At 44.0% G+C, this 21,822-nt stretch overlaps 1 protein-coding gene across 1 annotated transcript in view; it reads right to left on the reverse strand.

Moving 5' to 3' along the window:
* LOC129128470 (transmembrane protein 132B) overlaps positions 1–21,822 on the reverse strand; it is a 228,052-nt gene that overhangs the window by 47,204 nt on the left and 159,026 nt on the right. Inside the window, exon 5 of the mRNA XM_054645799.2 lies at positions 3,358–3,501. Within this exon, the coding sequence (XP_054501774.2) occupies positions 3,358–3,501 (144 nt within the window). The remainder of the gene's footprint in view (positions 1–3,357; positions 3,502–21,822) is intronic.

The following is a 21,822-nucleotide window of genomic DNA, read 5'->3' on the forward strand; positions in this document are numbered from 1 at the left end:
CCCTCAAATGCCAACAGCATTAAATGTTCCTTTTAAATCATGGAATAAACATAAGACTTTCATTGACTTACAGGAATGTTTCCATCCAAATATTTTAGAGGGCAGCCAGTTCCAGTGGAAGGCTTGGTCAGTATTAGAATTTATGTCCAAACCTAGGAAGCAGGGATTGGGATGAACTAAAGCAAGTTCAGCTGTCAGATCCCTTTGAGGATCATATGCTGAAAATGCAAGGTCAAAAAACCCTGGGTGTGTTTTATTATATTTACCACTAATTAGGTAGGCTTTGGAAAAAAGGAGCTGAAATATTCTCTCCTTGGGTAGCTGTTAAACTGTTCAATGGCTGAGAACAGGGAAGATTCCCAGCTCTGGCACACAAATAAATCCCTTGTTCACCCCTTTGCCCATCTCTGAGCAGCATCAGGTCCCTGCCCAGAGAAACACATTTTGCACAAACACATAAGAGCCTGGGTGGAAGCCTGTTTTTATTTAATCTAGCTTCAATTCACTGTCTTAACTGAAAATAATGATGTTAGAGCAGTGATCAAAGAATTGTCTCATTAATTGGCTATTAAATCATTAGCTATTAAACAGAAATAAAAGGTTAAGAATGCAACACTCTATTCTGCCCAAAAGAATAGGAATATGTCTCCAGCATCAAAGAAACAATAAAGGCAGAATTAAGAGTGAAAAGAAGCTTAAGATAAGGCAATTAGATCCAAAATGCCTGACAACTCTCATTAGAGGGCTTAGCATTACAACCTATATGGAAAAGGCAACAGAAATTCAGAAGCAAAGTCAATATTGACTTTATCAAAGGGGCTTGTAAATGGAATATGCATTTTTCTGAAAAAAAATAGGCACATAAACATTGTACTAAATTTTAACTCAGCTAATTAATTGTTATGGATTCAATCTTGCAACCAGTACATATATTTGCAGTTAAAAAATTATGCCTGAACAGCATTCACTCTCAGTAATTGGTGACTGAAATCATGCAAGTATGCTGCAATTTTCACAAAAATAACATTACTCCCCATTTATACCACCAGGATGAGGCAATACCAACTCAACAAAGACCACATTGAGACCTCTTGGGTTTGTCCAAATATTTGAGAGACAAGTACCAGGCCAGGAGCATTGCTTATTGTCAGTGATTTCAGACCCAAATAATTTCCTAAAGCAGACAAATGAAGACCTGATTTATATCAAGTCACTACCAAAAAAACCCACAAAACATTGTAAATCCTGTCTGGTTCAGTCCAGTATTCTCAAAGAACAGCAAGTCCTAGAAACTCAATTAATAAAAATAAAAGTCCCCACACAGCATCTTTTGGACCTGGTTTTCTGAAGTGCAAAAAGAAGACAGTCCCAGCAATTTGTTGATTATATAGAATTTGATGCTTGAGTTTATAATATACAATTCATTGACCATGTTTATCAACTGATAAATAATAGTCACTAATCAGATAATAGCTGTATGCCACACAGAAAAAAAATGCAAAGAATAGCAACATTTATCAAGACAGTCTTTTCCTTTGACAATCAATCTAGATATAAACAAAGATATTCATCCATGTTCCTCTGGTAAGAACCTTCAAAGAATTCTGGTTTCCAGAAAAAGAAAATGGGATTTTTTTCTTTCCCTATCTGATACCTAAGGGAAAATATGGAACCCAGGAGTAATACCAAAAAACCCACCTCATACAGAATTCTCTGTAGTCAATTTTTAAGTTCATTTGAAACAAGAACACCCCCAAATCACATCATAAAGCAAGTTAATATATTCAAGATAGTCAAAAGCACCTCTTTTATGTCTAAAATAATAATAATACTAATGAGCTAAAAGCTGAAGGCCATGCAGTGGTGTCAGAAGTCAGACAGGCAGGGTCTTGGTAAAGTCACATCAACACAATTTTCATTGCAATGTCAGGGAGACACAACCACTTGAACACAATATTATAAAAAAAAACCAACACTAAAACACAGCACAACATTGTTTAAAAGCTCACAGCTCTCATTAGAAGACTTTTTGCACTATGATTGTTATTTCCTATCCCTGTCACTCTCTACAGGTTTTGGTACAGTTCAGGATTGTTCATTATAAGAAACTCCTGGCTGGTGATGCAGCCAGAGCACGAGGGAAACTTCCTGTCCCCTGTGCCAATATTCTGAGTTATTGCTGTGAAACCACAGGCAGGACACAGCCCAGAGGAGCAGAGACCCCTCTGGGAGGAGCTGATCCCCCTCCATGGGCTGCATCAGCCCTGGGCAGCAGAGGAACACCTGGGCAGATCTGAGCAGCCCCTCTGGGAGCTCCCTCCTCACCCCCAGCACCGGGAAGGACTGGCTGATGGAAAATCCCAGCTGGGGGCTGGAGGAGGAATGAAAGATACAAACTCAGCATCACAGAATGAGGAGTTTGGAAGGGACCTCTGAGATCATCGAGTCCAACCTCTGCCCTAACACCTCAACCAGGCTGCAGCACCCAGTGCCACGTCCAGTCCTTTTTTATACACATCCAGGGATGGTGATTCCACCACCTCCCTGGGAAGAGCATTCCAGTGCTTTATTAGCTTTTCAGTGAAAAATTTCTTCCTAATATCCAACCTATCCCTTCCCTGACGTAGCTTGAGGCTGTGTCCTCTGGTTCTGTCAGAGACCGACCCCACCTGTCTGCAACCTCCCTTCAGGAAGGTGTAGAGAGCAACAAGAGCACCTCCAAGAGGGCAATAAGGGCACCTCTAAGAGGGCAATAAGGGCACCTCCAAGAGGGCAATAAGGGCACCTCTAAGAGGGCAATAAGGGCACCTCTAAGAGGGCAATAAGGTCACCTCTAAGAGGGCAATAAGGGCACCTCTAAGAGGGCCATAAGGTCACCTCTAAGAGGGCAATAAGGGCACCTCTAAGAGGACAATAAGGTCACTTTTAAGAGGACAATAAGGTCACCTCTAAGAGGACAATAAGGTCACCTCTAAGAGAGCCATAAGGTCACCTCTAAGAGGGCCATAAGGGCACCTCTAAGAGGACAATAAGGGCACCTCTAAGAGAGCCATAAGGTCACCTCCAAGAGAGCCAGAAGGTCACCTCTAAGAGGACAATAAGGGCACCTCTAAGAGAGCCATAAGGTCACCTCTAAGAGGACAATAAGGGCACCTCTAAGAGGGCAATAAGGGCACCTCTGAGCCTCCTTTTCTCCAGGCTAAACAGCCCCAGCTCCTTCAAACATTCCTCGCAGGGTTTGTGTTCCCAGCCCTTCACCAGCCTCGTTGCCCCCTCTGGAGGTGCTCAAGCATCTCAACATCCTTCCCAAGCTGAGGGACCAGAACTGGACCCAGTAAACCCGTGTGGGTGCCTCACCTTGACCACGTCTTCGTCGGCGGATCTGCACTCGGTGGAGTCGGAGACGTCGACCACGGAGCCGTCCTCCTGCACGGCCACCACCTTGACTGGCACTGCCACCATTCTGCCCGTCAGGATGGCTGTGTTGAGGATTTCTGTGTCCTGGGGGCACACACAAACACAGGGTGAGTGTTGGAGCAGCACAACAGCACGAGAACGGCACAGGGGTCATGACAGTGACAGGCACAGGGATGGGACCTTCCCTTGCACGCACCCTTCCAGCTCCCTGCAATGTTTTTGCAGCTTTCTAAGCCAAAAGCTGCATCAGGAGCACCAAGCCCTGTTCTGACAAACATGGGTTTATCCCTTTTGAGCCCATTTACACATTTCTGGCTGAGGGAAGGGATCTGCAAGCACTGCACTGCTCAGCAGGATCTCCAGGGCATCAGCAGCTCCTCCCAGCCCTCTGCCCCAAATGGTGCCAGTGGTTTGGGAGGTGGTTTTCCACCACCACAACAGCATTCCTTCCTTCCTCTTCCAGCTCACTCTGCTGTCAGTTGACCATTTCTTTCCATAAATACATTAGGAGAAAAACTGTGCATCCATACACAATTTTTTTAGTCTTTCCCCACCTAGAGACACTTAACCACTTTTATCTGTAACCCTGATGAATTCACAGTGCTGGCACTCTAATGACTCCATTACACAGCCTTCCTCTCTGTCCCAGGTTGATTAATTACTCCAAATGAGTTGCTACAGAGGCCCCTGCCTGGCACAAGCAGGTCCAGGCTGGAGGGGAGCAGCCTCTGCAGAAGCAGTGCTGACTGCCAGCCCAAAAGGTGGCACACACACAAGTGGGGCAAGGAACGATCTGGGATTTCACAGGGATTCATTCTGCCCCCCTCAAAAAGCCTGCAATAGGAAATACTGCTCTGAATCAATCCCCTTTTCATTTTTCAACTTCCATAAAACTAATTGCTTGCCAGTTGGGGGCGGGGGGGGGGAAATAAAAAAGTTGCTTCAAACCAATCTAACTTTAAATTCCATTATTAGAATTGGTGGAAGAAGGAATGGATTTTCGTGAAAAATTTGATGGCAGCTTGCATAGGGAGATATATTCACTATCATTTGCTCTGGCTGCTGGCTAGATTGATAGAGAATAATGGGCATTGACCACAAGCTAAGGACAGCTGGAGAAGACCAATAAATACTTGCAACTAAGATGTATTATTAATCAATATTCGGAACCTTCTACAAAAAGCAGCCTGAATTAAATGAGCTGCAGCACTAATACCAGCAGTGCCAGGCACCTCTGAGAGCCCCAGAGAGGTTTATGGGCAGCAGAACAGCATCCAGCACACACTGGAGTCCATTTCTGCTCAGGACAGCCCTGAAAGGACGTGCTCAGCTTCACACTCAGACTCCAATGTGATTTAAGAGTCATCCTGAGCAGAGAGGCTTTTTGGACAACACCTCAGGAAATAAGTGCAGGCTTTGTTCTGTTCTCTGAGAGGCACAAACCAGATGTTCTACACAGTAAATGACTGTCTAGTTTTTGTTTCTGCGGAACGGGCTCATTTATAACCAGCTGCCAGCCAGGAGAGAGGGACACTGGCAAAGAGAGGAGTATGTGACAGAAGTGGAAGTGTGAAAAAAACAACGGAAAATCCTTTACAAAGACTGAGATTTGAAAAAGGCTGAGGAGAAAATGCACTGCCAGGTGGAAGAAAGCACTTAGGTGCACCTCACGTGGAAAAAGGTTTTATAAGACAGCAAAGAGAAGGTAATTCATCCACAAGCCAGAGAAGAGGCAGTTAGATTTCACCACTGCAAACACCCCATATATCCTCAGCCCTCAATATCAGATATTTGAAGAAGACCTGGTGGTCCTGGGTCAAAGGGCTTGTGAGGAGCAATTCTCCAACATTCTCCAACAATAGATGGTGTTCTTCAACACATCTGGGGAAAATCTATTTTGGCCAAGGTCACAAACAGCGAGCACACAACAAATTCCACTTCCAGACTCTCTGTTAGCACAGCTGTGAACTGCTCAGGTCAGGCAGGCAGTGCTTGTGTCAATCACAGCCTGATCAAAGCACCAGGGAGTCAGGATTAAACACTGAGTCAGGATTAAACACCCCTGAGCCAGGATTAAAGGGCTCTCTGCACCTTGGTGGACTGGAAGCAGCTCCTCAGCAGGCCTGATCCATTCCCCATTTGTTTTTTGCTCTGTTTGTTCTATCACAGGTGTTGGCCATCCTGTGTGGCAAAGCACAAGCCTCCAGCCCCCTCTGAAGCTCCTTAGTGCCAAAGCTGCCCTCAGACTTTGCACTGAAGGATAAATGGGAAGTGTATAAAGGCATTTGCATTCCTTTCATGAAAGATGAGCATGAGGCAAACACAGGCACCAGAACTGTCCTGAGCTCCCCAGCACACACAGGAGCCCCTGTGCTAATTAGCTGGTGCAGCCTCCCAAACCCTGCACTCCACTGTGAGCAGCTCCAGCACAGAAATCAATATCTCAGAGGCCTGGTGCCTGCACTGAGTGCTACACAAATATAATAGGCTGTGTAAAGGCCTTCTTAAGAGCTGGCTATTTATAGACTGCAAAAATATATTTCCCCTGAGGAAGAAATATGAACTAATTGACTGTCCAGTAGATTTATAAACAGACCTTTTAGTGCTTCTTCAACAAGTCATAACATTTCATCTAAATTCTGTAAAGCTTGGTTTGCATTTCCATGGCAGAGTTTCCTGCAGGAAAAGAGCTGCTGAGCTTCAGCTCCCTGTGCTGGTGATTTCTGGCAGCATCTGGGATGCAGAGAGGGCTCATTGAGCTGATGTTCCTCCCACGTGGCACAGTGAAACATCAGCCAGGACCACCAGCACCACCCTCTGACTGTGGGCACTGCAAGGCCCCTGGTGAAAAACTGGGAATCCTTCCCCATTTCTTCTCTTGAGGTCAGATCTTGACCAACTCCTTCAGCTCAGCAGCCTGAAGGGGTGGAAGCTACACATTCATATCACAGGCTCCGTCCCTGAATAATAATAATAATAATAATTATTATTATGTGTGTTTATCTGCAGCTCTCTACCTGACTGCATTAGCACTTCAGCAGAGCTCTTCTTAATTACAACTGTAACCTGCTAATAGCATTTCTTTGTTGTCTGAAGGAATCTACTTCTTATGCAGCCCAGGCTAAATTAAAATTTAATACAACATCAGGTCGCAACAGAACTAGGAAGCAAATGACAGCTGTTTAATTAAAACCTAAAGCTGATTAGATGGCACTACTGAGAGAAATACTCAAGAGGAAGAGCAGAAAACTACTGGAACTCAAGGCTGGGATAATGGCTTTATTTAAATATGAATCAATGCTGCACACAGCCCTAGTAAATGTTTGACAACTGGTGGGTTTGGACAAATGAGGAGGGAAAGTGAATGGGAGATGTGTCAGGAGCCCTGAGAGAGCTGGGACTGCAAACACTGGGGAGGGACCAGGAGCTGGGATTGTGGGGAATGAATCCCATGGGCTGGGAATGCAAACACTGCTGGCCCTGGACATGGACCAGGAGCTGGGATTGTGGGGAATGAATCCCATGGGCTGGCCCTGGACATGGACCAGGAGCTGGGATTGTGGGAATGAATCCCATGGGCTGGGAATGCAAACACTGCTGGCCCTGGACATGGACCAGGAGCTGGGATTGTGGGGAATTAATCCCATGGGCTGGCCCTGGGCATGGACCAGGAGCTGGGATTGTGGGAGTGACTCCCATGGGCTGGGAGTGCAAACACTGCTGTCCCTGGACATGGACCAGGAGCTCGGATTGTGGGGATGACTCCCATGGGCTGTCTCTGGATATGGACCAGGAGCTGGGATTGTGGGAGTGACTCCCATGGGTTGGCACAAATCAGTTGAGGATTTCCAGGCTCAAAGCTCCCGATAACTGTGCTTTAAACACCCCTAAACCACCACCTAATGCTCCTTGGGCAGGTGACTCTATGGCAGCCCCGACCATGCAGCTTTCACCCTCTTTTTGTTGAAAAATGAAGGCGTGGAGGAATGGGTGATCCATCTCACAAGCAAGCACCTGAGGAGCTGGACCCAGGTCAGGGCAGTGCTGATTGCTGCCCTGTGGGAGCAGCCAGAACCCTCCCCAGAGCCTGGCAGCCCTGCAGCCCAGGCTCCCCTGACAGGTATCATCCCTGGGATTAATGCACCAGCTGCCTGCGTTTTTCTAGAGGTTAACAAAACATGCTACAGTACACTAAACCCAATAAACACTCAATTGTAAATCAGGAGGGAAACCTAAAGCCAGCCCTATTCCACTGACAAATGCTACAGTTAAATGCCTTTTGGCATTTAGCTGAAATGACTGTCTTTAGTGAGGAAGGCAGAGAGCTGGAACATTTGTCTGTAGAATTGCACTCCTTCATTATTATTTCTTTCCCCTGAGTGTAGCTCACGAAAATACATTTGTAATATTAGAAGGAGTCTTTTAGGAAGCAGTTCTTCTGCCTGGAAACGGCATCTCTTAAAAAATGTAAATTACAGGGCAGATTGTGACGTGTGGGCTGGGCTAGGGGAGGGTTTTTTTATTTGATAAATTATTCACCACCTTTTGCTTCAGATCAAAGAGCAAGGCAATATAAATCCATTAAGCAAGCTTAATATATAAATTAGATGCTTTGCTGAAATTATTATAATCCACAGCAATTCTGTAGTTTTCCCCCCTCGTGGCTGAACACCGTTTTAGGTTCCCAATACATATTAATGAAGCTTGGCTGTGAGAAAACTCCATTTTCCACCATTCTATCAGGTAAGATACACCATTCAATCACCCAAAGGCAAGAACAAACAACTGGGATTATGTGTTTATGAAAGATTAGAAAATGTAAACGTTTTTGCAAAGAGATTATATTCTTTGACCTTTTTTCCTTCCTCACTTCCTTTCCTTCCTCCCTCCCACTAAAGGGCTGAACTTCAGCTGCTTCCTTACCCTGAAATCATCATTTCAGTGCAGCACTTGTGGAATCAGCAATTCCCCCAAGTTCTCAGGTGTCAGCATGAGTCCCCCCATCCCACTCCCTCCAACATCCATCCCTGCTAGAGGGGTCTGTTCTGACAGAGGGACAATCAGAAACCCTGCAGCCTCTCCTGTCTAAGCTAGAGGTCATCCTCTATCTCCTAATAAACCTCTAAAAATAAAATAGAATAGAAATAAATAAAATAGAAATATAATAAATATATTTCTATTATATATAGAGAGAGATATAAATATAATAAATATAATAGAAATAAAATAAAAATAAAATAGAAATATGTAGAAATAAATATATAGAAATATAGAAATAATATAGAAATATAGAGATATAGAAATAAAGAAATAATATAGACATATAGAGATATAGAGATATAGAAATATAGACATATAGAGATATAGAAATATAGAAATATAGACATATAGAAATATAGAAATATAGAAATATAGAAATAATATAGAAATATAGAAATATAGAGATATAGAAATATAGAGCTATAGAAATATAGAAATATAGAGATATAGAAATACAGAAATATAGAAATATAGAAATACAGAAATATAGAAATAAAAGCTATTAAAAGGTTTTATTTGCTGTGGGATGGCTGAGGAAGGGCAGGCAGGTGCAGGTGTTGTGCAGCAGGAATTAGTGCAGATTGAGCCATGCTCAGAGGTTCCCAATCACTGCTTCTCACTGAACAATGGAGGCAGCAGCCATTAGCCTAATTGAATATTATTCTAGATGTGTATCAGTGCTGCAAAAACAATTTGCTTTAGCTCAAAAAATCACAATCCAGAGACTCCAAAGCAGAGTCTCATTTCTGGACTTGTCTTTTTGCCATGGAGCCACTGAAGGAAGCTCTGATCTCAGCAGAGTGTACCTGGCACACGGAGCCAGCTCTCTCTTGGATTCATGGAAACTAAAGCTGAGATTTACTCCATTTCATGTTTTTTTACCAAGGAAATTCAGCTTATTGTGAGGTTTATGTAGGATGAACAAGAAAAACCTGCTGCTGAAGGTGAAACCTGATTAGACACACAGAGACTGTCATTTCTGTGACCTGAGGCAGTTTGGGGTTTGGTTTTTTTTCATAACTCAGAACAGATCTGCCCCCATTAAGCAAAGGTTCAGAACACAGCCTGGTGCACTTGGCAGAAGTAATTGCAACCTGTCAGGCAGGCTCCACTGTGCCTTCTGCACGAGCAAACCCTTTCTGAGCCTGGGCTCGGGTTATTTCTCCTCAGCACATCATGGCCAAACCTGCTTTGTGACACCAGCACTGTCAGCGCCCACCTGAGGCTGCAGAGCTGGGCAGCAACTGCTGTGAACCTGATTTTGGATGTCTGCAGAGAGAACAGGCAGCAAGAGCTCCTGACTCGAGTTTCAGGCCCTTTTAGCCAAGAAACACGGGGCCTAAAGTCAGCCTCAAAGTCTGGTGAGCTCTGCCAGCCATTCTCACTGGAATCTGTGCAGGACCTGAACGTTCTCCTGACATGCTCAAGCCAGTCCTTCTCAACAGCAGGTGACTGGGAACCATTTTAAAGCATATTTAGAGTTTCTCAGTTCATTTAAAGATATTGGTTTTTCACCTTTTTGTTCCAGAGGAACATAATCATGTTCTGACTTAATAAAATTGTGGCTCCCCTCTGACTGAAATCAAACAATATCCCCCTGCAAGTGGACACAACATGGGCAGAGTTCTCTGCTCGAGAGCAGTGAGTGTACAAACGGATACACTAATGATTGTTTTCAAATGGCCACGAAATAATTAATCTGAACATTCCTCAAAGGCATTGTTTTCTCCACAGAGAAGTCTAAGGAGGCCATGCCTTGCCATGGAACATAATTATCAGATTCATTTGAGTACCATCAGCAGTCAAAGATACAATTTTCTGGCTCTGTGTGTTTGTCCCACAGGCTTAATAATATTTAACAACATCAGGGATGGCCATTTGGAAACGTTTCCTTCAGACACCTCTCCAACTCTTTTCCTGCTCTTGATATTTCCTCCAGACTGGGCTGAGGGAGGGTTTTCTGGAGGGAATTCTCTGCCCCTGGTGCAAAGGGAGAGCTGGCATCTCAGTGGCTTGAAAAGGCTTCAGCTTCACGAGAGCAAAGCTGCAGGCACTGAAACATAAGGTTGTGGATCACGTGAGTTTAGCACTGCAATCTGTGTGCTCATGCCCTTCCACGAGCCCTACCTGGGCAGAAATCCATGTCCTGTAAGAACAGCTGCTTAATGCTATAGAAGGATGCACAAATTAATTACAGCATGTCTGCACCACATCCCAACATTCTGCAGGACACCAGCACGGAGGGAGCGTGGCTCTCCCCTGCTTTGGACACAGGGAGGGCTCCCTTCAGCCCTTCCCAGGGGCTGTGCCTCAGGGAAAGCTCTTTATGAGCAGGGAGAGATCCTTGGGAAAGCAGCCATGGCACAAAATCCTCTGAGATCTCCTGAGAGGAGACAGCTGGGCAGGGGGGCAGAACAAGTGGGGTTTATGTCTTCCCCCCGAGCACAGTTCAGACACTGGTGTAAGTCCTGGCCAGAGCAGGATGACCATTTTCTGTATTTGAGGAGTGCATTATGGAGTTTCAACAGAGCTCAGGGAGATGCTCTCACTCAGTGTCCTGCAAAAGGAGGATTTCATTTCCTGAAGAACGTGGATCTGCAGGAAAGAGCTGTGCCTTACCCAAAGAATTACTGCTTTTTATTCTTGAAGAGGGGCTGTCTTATCTGTCAGGGCCAGACTGCTGCACTCACTGATTTCACCTGTTCAGGTGATTTCACAGCCTGAGCTCAGCCTCTCCTGAGTGCCTGCAGGGACTGATTCCCTCCATGGCCAGCACCAGAGATGCTCTGGAAGATTTCTCTCTCTCCATTGCCTATTGATAATCTCTTTATACTTGAAGTCAAGAATTAAGGGAGAGACCTTATCCCTCCATGCTCTCAGAACTACAAACAGTCAGTACCCACACACAGCTGCTGGTTCCTTCACCCCTGGCAGTTAAAATGTGCACCCCTGCATGATCCAAGCAGTGACACAGACTCACATTTGATGCACCCTTGGTCTGCTTCACTTAATGAAGCCTCCTGCTGCTGTATGGGATGCAGGAAAAAGAAAAACATCCCATGTGTGGCCAGTGCAGCAGCACAGCATCCCTTCCTACCCTTGCACACCCAGAGCTGCTGCTGCTGCTGCTGCTCTGTGCCCTGATTTTGGGAGCTCCCTGCCCTGGCTGCCTTCCACCTCCCCAGCACCGAGCTCCTGTCACACAAACACCAAAGGAAAGGAAATCTCATCAGCCTGGGCCTGCCACTGCCTGGAATGCTTTTGGTTTGGGGAAAACAAATCAGCTTCTCCGTGAAAATCAAGTGGAAAGAAGTCAACTTGGAGAATATTTTCTTTTGGGAAAATACCCTAAAATTAAAAAAAAAAAAAAAAAAAAAAAAAGGGATTTTTTTTCAAATCAGAACATTGATTTATTAGAGGTGAGTTTTTGAGAGTTTTCTGACTGATCTAAGAACTACTGGAGGATTTTTACTTCCTTCCTCTGCCTCTTCTTGGCTTGAGTTTTGTTCTTGACTTTAATTTGTCAGTCTGCTCACCTTGTGTGACGTTCCACCTTGTTCTGACATGCCCCTCTGTCTGATTATTTCTTTTCCTGCACAACTTTTACAAAGAGCAGCCTCTTTTTTATTCAAGTTCAGAACAAAATCCCTTTTTTGTTTTCGTGATTGAATTTCCCAGTGAACTCTTGTGCAGTGTATTTATTTCCTGCAGACTAGGACAATATCATCTGGGTTTCAAAAGCTGAGCTGCTGCTGTCAGAACATCAATATTTTTCCAGAGTCCATCAGATTTTAGGAAACACAGTGCCTTGAATGAAAGAATGTGTTAAGAATCTGTGAGAAGGTAATAAAAAAATTTTTTAAGAAAGAGACTGACTGGAGGTATTAACTATAATAAAGACCAAGTATCCACAGAAATGTAAAACTGCTGTGAATTCAGCATCCAACTATTGAATTTTCATCTTTTCCCGTCTCTATTTCATCTGTTCTATGAATTAGATATACAACAATTTATTTAAACTACAGCTTCTAGTCTTTCCACAAGACTTCCAAGCCAGTTCTCAGCCCTGCCAAAGACCACAGGACAGTTATTGTAGTTCTTTTCATTACACATCTAAAATAACTTGCCTGAGGCACAGGAAATGCCACCAGGCCAGGGACAGGTGAGGAAAAGGAGGAAAAGGATTCCATATTCCCCAGTCCCAGGTCCATGCCTGTTCTCTGGGCACACTCAAACCTGCTGTTGGTTCTGACCAATTTAAACACCAATCTCCACACCTTTCCTGCTAAGTGGCCTTTTTGCATAACAAGAAAATGGGGATTTTATTGGCAGGGTCTCTGAAATTCAGCTGTGCAGCAAAACGAACATCAGGGACTGCAAAGAACTACAGAGGGCTCCAAATGCAGCAGCAGATGAAAGGGAAGGAAGAAATGCAGTATTATTTGCCATCCTTCTTAAGTGGAAAATGATAATGGCATATCCAATAAACATGAGTTTATAATGCCACTGGCAGCTGCAGGAGTTCAAGGGGAAAATCACTGAACATCTCTTAATCTGAAACCATTGCAAAATGTTCCACTTCCAGGGGCTTCCAGTGTCACCTCACAGGTGGGGCAAGGGGATGACATCAATGTTTCTCAGGAATAGGAAGTGACAGAGTTATTGGTTTTCAATAGAAGTATTCTGCAAACAGACAAAGGTCTCCCACTTACTATTCTATAAAGGCAAGTAAATATCAAAGTCACAGCACATTTCCCTGATAAAGGATTTTAAACTGGTCCCTTGTTCTTACACCTCAGCACCAAACTCACACCAGGCTGGGATTCCACAGTAGATTCAGTTTTTTTCATTTAAGCTGTTTGTAAATTATGTGAAAGAGTGGCTGACTTGGTTTTCCAACAACAGACACTGAAGCACAGAAGGAAAGTGAAAAAAGACTCCTATCTTTGCTTGCAAGGTATTGTCTTCATAATCAGCCTTTGGAAGTGATCAAGACTTGATTTAAATCCAAACCTCCCCATCTGTTTCTTCAGAACCTGTTCCATTGTGAGAAATGGGGAAAGTCCTGATTTTCCAGAGAGATAAACTGGGTGCAGCAAGAGAGGTAAAAGAGAATTACCCAATTTGTGTTGAAGGACTCATCTCCAAGAACTATCTAAGTGAAGGAAAGCCTCTTCCTTTTTCTGCCATTTCCCTAATGTGAGACACAAAAATACACCCTGAGCTGCAGAAAGAAATCAGGTCAGCCCTGCTGGACTGTTCAAATAAAAGGAATATTTGCTATTCACCTCCATTAAGGAAATTTATCTCCCTTAAAATTGCCTCTGTTAACCATTCATTCTTTACTTTCCCTCTAAAAATCGGCAGGGTTTCATGATAATACACTTATTTCTCCTTTTGCACTACCAATTTCGGATTGTTGACTGCAGTAAGGTGGGAGGAAGGCCAGGAGTGGGGCCAGGTCCTTTCTGTCCCTCCCTGCACATCCCTCCTGCTAAATGGACAGAGGGGCACAGGGAAAGAGGCTTTCTGCAGAAAACACAGCTGAACAAAACAGGTGGTTCTCTGGCATTGTGACACTTCATTTTAGCAAAGAATTGAACAAAGGTGGGGAAAGTGCTGCACTTAAAGGCCTCCATAAACCTGACACAAAATTCCAGCTGCAAAGTGCTTGCACTTGGAAGCACCCCTGCACAATTACCAGGCAGAAAAGAGCAAGCTCCCCTCACCTTCCACTTCTCAGCACTTGGGCTTCTTTCCTTTTTTCCCCCCATCTTGGAATATTCAGGCTCATCCTCCCCTCCTGGTGATATTTCACCCCTCGGTGCTGAAACACACTCAGCACAGATGTGGGGCAATAATTCTTAAAGTTTGTTTTCAAAGTGTTCCTCCAAAAAGGGAGGCTCTTACCTAAATCAAATTCAACATGGTGGTTCAAGTTTCTTATTTAAGCTACTGCATTTTCAATTTTTCCAGGCAACAGGAATAAGTTGGCAATGGATAAACAGGACCTTGAAACAAAAATCATTGTTCCTTTGTTACTATGCAAGAATTTTCCAAAAGCCCAAAAACTTCCAGAATACTCCTCTAACAAAAAGTGAAACGAGGTAATCAAACATTTCCCTCTGCATTCTCTTGTGTTATTGCAAGTTTGTTTTCATGGCCAAAGTGGTCAACCAGGGCCAAGCTCCTGAAGTCACAGCAGCTACATCAAACTCACCTTTCTATTTAAAGGTTTTCATTATTTTGTCCAATGGCACTGGCATTCAGCTCCCTGCCCACCAGTTACACTCTCTCAAACGTGGCACTTCAGTGCTGCTTTTCTTCCTCCTGGTTAATGAAGGCAGTTGTGCAAGTTGCTGTTGATTTAGTTTGGGATTTTTCTCCCAGCAGCATTGCAATTAATTCTGGTGCACAGACCCAATGCAATCTGACAAGAGCTATTATGGAGAACAAGCTGGAACAAAACTGCACCTGCATTTCTTCCTAAAGACGAGTGGTGACAGGGGTGGAAGAGAAGAGGAGGGTTCCTGGCCAGGTAAAGTGAGAAAAGAGGGACAGAGCCAGCCTGGGACAGGCTGAGCAGGAGCAGCAGCTCCCTCCTCTGCAGCAGCACTTCTGCTCTGCTGTCTTTGCTTTTTCTCCTTTCTTGGACAGGAATCCCAAAGCAGAGTTTCAATCCAAGAAGCCTCACTCCAGCGTGCACTGCTACTCAGTCCAGAGGGGAATAAACCTATAATCTGGGAAAATCAAGGCAGAGGAAAGGAGTGCAGACTCTATTAAGCATTAGCTGTGTGTAGCTGCTCTAGTCTGTATTTCACCAACTTTTGTCACAGCTCTTCCTACTTATTCTGCACGGTCTCTTGGGGTAAACAAAACCCTGCATTTCACTGAAAAAACATTGACATGAAAGGTGCACTGGGATATGATATATAAAGATTTTGCTATTTTTACATGTGCAGTGATATTTAGAAAGGTTGGGAACGATGTTTAGATCTTATTTATTTCTGGTCAAATGGATTGCCAGAGGATTTTTCTGACAGTGGCTGTTTACAATTCCGTGGCAGTGAATAGTATGCAGAAAATGTGCGAGGTCCTGGGGTTTCATTCACAAAATGCTGCACAGTGAATTCAGCTGAGGTGGGAGCTGTGGCCTTTTTGTGAGTGTGTGATTTCCAGAGCACAACACCCTGAGAACAGAGCTCTCTCCAGGGCAGAGTCTCACTGCAGATGGTTTGGGCATTACAACAACCACACCTGTTAATTCTACATCGTGTCCTCAGCTCTGCAGCACCAGGGAAGGGGGGCAATGTGTGACTCCAGCTGCTCCAAGGGAAGCCCCCATTTATCTCTCCAAGAGCCAGAGTCACTTTAGGGAGAGTTTTCCCCTCAAAGTGTTCTGACAGGCGTTTCACCAATGACTAAAACTTTACATTCAATATTTTGTTCACGTGCCCACAAGGAACAGTACAAACATGATTATACATTGAAAATAAACCCACAATGATTAATTGAGTAGATTAACCTCCAGAACACTTGGACAGCTGTTTCAACATGCTGTCTTTGAGGGCAATATGCTGAAGCAGCTGTTCTTACACATAAGGTAAAATTGTCCGCTTTGTTTTGCAATGTGAACACTCAAGGCCTGTTCTGTGTCTTGGTGACTTTAACTCACACCTGGAGCATTGCCAGGGCTCTGGATAACTTGCATACATCCCTTTTTTTCCCCACCTTATTAGCAGCTTCAACAATGTCAACTCATTCGTTCAGCAATATGCTCAAAAGCAGAGTCAAGTGGATTTCTGTCACAGACATATTTTATGAAAAACCCTTTTGTCAGGATCTTTTCTCCTGAGAAGCTGGGAAACTTCAGCTTCTCCATGTTTGTTTTGCTGCTTTGGAATGTGATTTGGAGAACTGTTTACCCAGCATGTGAAATAGTTTTTACTTGATGAGCAATGACAGCCACCTGTGTCGAGGCCGTGAGCAGTCACAAGATTTTATTATCATTCCATTCCTTTCTATTCCTTTCAAGCCTTCTGATGAAATCCTTTCTTCTATTCTTTTAGTATAGTTTTAATATATCATTTTCTTTTAATATCATATATATCATAAAATAATAAATCAGCCTCCTGAAACATGGAGTCAGGATTCTCATCTCCTCCCTCATCCTGGGACCCTCAAACACCACCACAGATTTCTGTCATCTTTACACAGGATCCTCACTCACAGGCGACTCCCTGCAGCAAGATCCTCCCTGAGTGCATGAATGGATTGGATTATTTTTGCATGTGGTTTTACAATAGCACAAGTGTTCCTTGAATGGAAAGCATGTCCTGGTCCATGGAGCTTTCTCTGCTTGTTTCCAAGGCAACCCAATACACAGACACATGCAAACACACGTGCGTGCTATTAATGCTCCTTCTGGATGGGGAAATATCTTCATTTATCAATGGAACACTCAACAGCTTCTGGAGGAGTGAAAGACTCAGACAAACTTCTCACAGAGGAACTCACAGCAGGAAAACATTCAAGAAACTCTTCCCTTGGAGTACACTAGGACCACAGGTTTTGGAAAGTTTTTGCATCAAGATCTCCAGCCACATGAACGCAAAACCCTGAGCCCACCTTGCCTTGTCCTTGTGCTACAGTCAGGCTTTCAGTCAAGCTCTTCCAAAAGAAGGAAATAACCCTGGAGCTTGGCTGGCACATTCATGCCCTGGGTTCCCTCCCATGAATAAGAAGCTGACAGAAATGGTGGCACTTTGTGCTCCAGAGAGGTTCTGCAGCCCGGCCAGAGCTGAGCTGCAGGAGCTGCTCCTGACACTGCACCAGGGCTGAACCTGCTCCACGCTTCCAAATGAAACTCATTTCAGAGCTAGTCAGGTCTGGGCACATAAATGATTTGTCATGCTCAGCACTCCGTGCTAAATCACATTTATAGCCTCTAATTCTCAATTGTAATCCTCTTTGGGATTGGCTTAATTGTTCTGCTTTTAAGAGCTGGGGGTCAGGTACAGGCACTGAGTGCTGAGAGAAAACTGCACAGTCTGTGTCTGGCTGATTCTGCTGCTTATCTGAGCAGGGAGATGTCACAAAGAGGGAGATGTCACAAAGAAGGGAGGCAGCTGAAATGGCAAGAGATGCTTTCAAAGAAAGCACTCGAACATTGTTGGTTCATTGGTGTTTCCATGTCTCTGATTTCCCCCCTGGCATATGAAAGGCCTGATGGTTGCTGTCCCTGCCTGGGAGGTTGGACTCGTCATTCCCACTCTGCTTTGTGGGGTTTCAGAGCACATCAGGCCTTGAACCAGAGTTGGCTCTTGCCTGTCTAAATACCCCATTAATGACAACAGAATCTGCTCTGTCCTCAGGGGTCATGTCCAAAATAAAACCCACGGGCACAGCACACCTCAGGGAAATTCTGCAGTACCAAATCCCAAGGCAATGCAAGCTCAGGGCAAGGCAAGCTCAGGCAAAGGGTCCTGCTCAGATCTCCTTATACCAGCTATGGATTTGAAGGGACATAAATGTGATTTACCTCCAAGCTTAAGAGCCAGCAATTGTGCTGCAATGGGACGCTGCTTCTACTGAATTCAGTTTAGGCTGGGGTTGATTTAGAAACAGCTGGTTGTGATTTATGGTGTAGGGAATGCAGTAGAATTCCATTAACATCAGCAGAACACCTTTGCATTTCACTGGGGAACCTGGACCTCTTTTCCATATGTGAATACAGGATGTTCCTCCTCCTTTGCATAAGTATTTGAAGCTGTACTTTATGCAGCTCTACTCTGGAAAAAGATTTGGGGTTTATGTCGTCTCTTGTTTGTAAATAAATTTTTAAAAAGAGGAAAATCTTCAGCGGATGCTATGAGAAATCCCTGACTTCCATGGGAGCTCCACCATCCTGTACTAAGAAAACAGTTTATGAACCCAACTCCCTCAATTCATACCCGCCCTAACTTTTCAACATTGCTCCTATTAACTTGCACACCATGTAGCCTTAATGATTTTAGGTTACATTCATACTACATGCTTCTATTTATAAATGGTTTATAAGGGAGACTAATCAATATTTAATAGACATTTTAAGTGTGCAGCAGACACGAGCAGCATGTGTTAGAGAAGGTCAAAGGCACATCAATAGCAGGGTTAGAAACACTTGCAAGCTCTGACTTGCAAATAACCCCCTGGGCCAACAGGATTCTGTAACAATATTAATAGCAATTATCCAATTAGTAACAGTTTTGTTAATAAGTGAGTCTTTGTGAACTATTTTAAATGTATTGCAGTCACACAAGGAAGCAGTTCCTGTGTGAGAGGTGACCTCTCACAAGCACTAGGGAGAAATCCATGGGTTAGGGTTTAAATGCCACCCTTCTCCCACAAGCCTGAACTAACACTGGAACATTCCAGTGCAAACACCATTACAGTGTTATTCTGGGATTTGGGCATTTTATCATGCACCCTTAGGGTTAAACTCTGCTTTAAGACACATAAATTCAAATCTCCCAGGAGCCTGGAGCTGCTTGCTGTGCGTATCTGTGCGTGTAGGAGGCCACAACTTTGCCTTTTTATTTACAGAACCATTAATTAAATTACTGCAATTAAATACCAAATCAAATTGCATTAAGATAACATTAAGCACACAGGAAGTCAGAATCAGAGCTGGTATTAGGGTTAATGGGAGCTCTACGTGGATAGGTTTTAATGTCTGTACGCCAGATCCCAGAGGATGCAGCTGACACACACAAAACCAACACTTGATGCAAATATTCTTTCACAATGTCCTAGTTTTTGCACCATTTCCAGTTGTTTGTGTGGGTTTCCTGCTATTTTCCTCTTCAGGCAAGTCACCTGAAGGGAGATGGAAGAGCTTTGTAAATGACAGCTTCTGATCAACTCAGAGCAGCTGAGCCACAAAATTCCCAACTCCCAATTAGTCCACAGGGCACAAACTGCAATAACAAATCCACCTGAAATTATGATTCCTCTACTTTCTTTTTAATCTCTTTTCTAATTAACTGAAACAGTAATAGAAATTTCTGGGGAAAAAAAAATATAAAACTGGAAGTCAAGGGAGTCTAAATCCCAGTTTTCTGCACTGTCACACCCGCAGGAGTGAGCAGCAGCTCCACCCAGCAAATCCCAGCAGGGGAAGATTCCTCCCTGCAGAGGTCCTGGGAAACACAGGGAAAGCCCCAAAATGCTGATTTTTTGCCACAGCAATGGAGTGGGAGGACCCACTCTGCAGCAAACTGCCCCTGAGTGCAACCCCAGCCCTCCTCAAGGAGCCAAACCTGCTGCTGGAAAATCACCACTGAAATGGAAAATGTTCCTGCAGCAGGCCCCTTGTAGGTTCTTGCTGTCTTCTGAACTTAATGGTTTTCTTGAGAGTTTTACAGCAGAATTAAAATAATAATAATAATAAAAAAGTGATGTTTGCTTATGCACTGATCAAACTAGCACAGAACTCTGTGTGCCTGTATTTTCAACTGGAAAAAAAAAACATTGAGGAGATTCAATATTTATGTAATGTTTTATGGAAGTTCAATAGAAAAATCCAATATAATTTCCCAATTAAAATCACCTGCTAGTTGACTTACATCCATTACTATTATCTCAAGCCACTGTATACTGAACCTATTCACACAATAGTGTTATGTGAACATGCATAGGTTAAAAATTAGTAATTACTGTCTAGACAATTCACTGTTAGCTATAGTTGAGTGAATATAATGAATAATTTATTTGATTAATTTTGCATTCCTTTTCCTCTTTGCAAATTGATCATGACCATGGAAAACTTGAAAATGTACTCATTTATCAGAGTTATTTTCTGTGAATAATTCTTAGCCTGAACATTTTTTCACAAAACAAACTATTCTTACTTGTGGACTGAAATTCACTGTATGGGGTAGAAACTACAGAGACCACTGGGATTGTTGCTCCTTTTTGCTTAAGCAGATCATCATGGAAAGAGCAGCAATGCTAAAGTGCTTTTACAGAGAACTCAAACAGTTTGATGCTCATTTTGTTGTGTAAGCTACATAAGAAAGAGAACTTATGCCACTGATAAGCAATAGCTAATACTTGATTTTAAACTACAGATGAAGAGGGAAGTCCATCTTTACTGTGAGTTTAAAAGCCCACAAGGAAAGAGGGAAAATAAGAAATACCTGAGCTGGGGAGCCCTGGAGGAAGGGTTTCACTGTCCAGCACAGCTCACAGGGCTGGAGGCTGCCTGGACAGAAACTGCTGGGCCCTAAAACCAGGCAATGCCACAGGTGAATATTTCTGATTTCTGTGGGCACAGGTGGGTTTGGGCTGGGATTCCAGAGACTCCACACCCATTCCAGCTCCCTGTTCTGACATGGAATTTAACAGTGAGGTTTTCCCTTTGAAATTTGCTCTTCATTAGGCGAGCTTCAAAACGGAGAGTGAAACAATGAGGGGCTCTGAGTCTGCACAGATCAAATGCATTCTGACATCCACACACTCAGGATAAATGACACCCTAATGAGACACCCAGATCAAATGCTCTGTTTGCCACCTCAGTCCCCAGCAATGAGGAGCACATCAAGGCTGTTAACCCCTTCCTGGCACTGCAGGCTCTAAATGGCCCCACATTTTCTCTCTATCACCCTCAATCCTCGTGGCTCCTCCTCTTTTGCAGGGCCAAGCCAACACCACAGGAATGATCTTGCTCCTGACCACGAGGAAACAAGAGGAAGAGGAAGGGGGATGAATGAAGTTTGATTTGGGGGTTATAATTTCTATCTTTTCCCTTCCGCTATTTACCACAACCTTCCGGGGACACAGCACAAGCAGCAGCAGCAAACACTGGCTGTGATCAGGGCTGTGATCAGATCATAAATCAGGGCAAGGAATTGAGGAGGGAAGGAATTGAGAAGGGCAGGAGTTAGGAGAGAAAGAAATGAGGATAGCAGGAATTGGGAGAGCAGGAATTGAGGAGAGCAGGAGTTTGGACAGCAGGAATTAGGAGAGGAGGAATTGAGAAGGGCAGGTTTGGGTTCTCCCCCAAGCACAGCAGCCTCACCAACCCTGCTCTCATGGCACTGAGGTTTGGGCAGGGACATTCCCAGCTGGAATGCTCAGAGTTGTTGCCATTTACCAGCCCAGAAGCCCAAGGCCCCAGAGATGATGCAGGACTCTCTCAGCTCCTCCCTGTCCTTGTTCCCACATTCCTGTGATGCCAACATCTCTGGATCTGTTCCTTCCCTCCAGCCACAGCAGTGGATTTATGATAGATAAATAAATGAATGTATTTATTCCCAGCGAACCCCTGGAATTTGCAGTGCCTGCTCTCCCCACAGTGCCCTCCTCTGCCTCTGATGGGTTTTG

The sequence above is a fragment of the Agelaius phoeniceus genome, chromosome 18, assembly GCF_051311805.1.
Source record: "Agelaius phoeniceus isolate bAgePho1 chromosome 18, bAgePho1.hap1, whole genome shotgun sequence".
NCBI lineage: Eukaryota > Metazoa > Chordata > Aves > Passeriformes > Icteridae > Agelaius > Agelaius phoeniceus.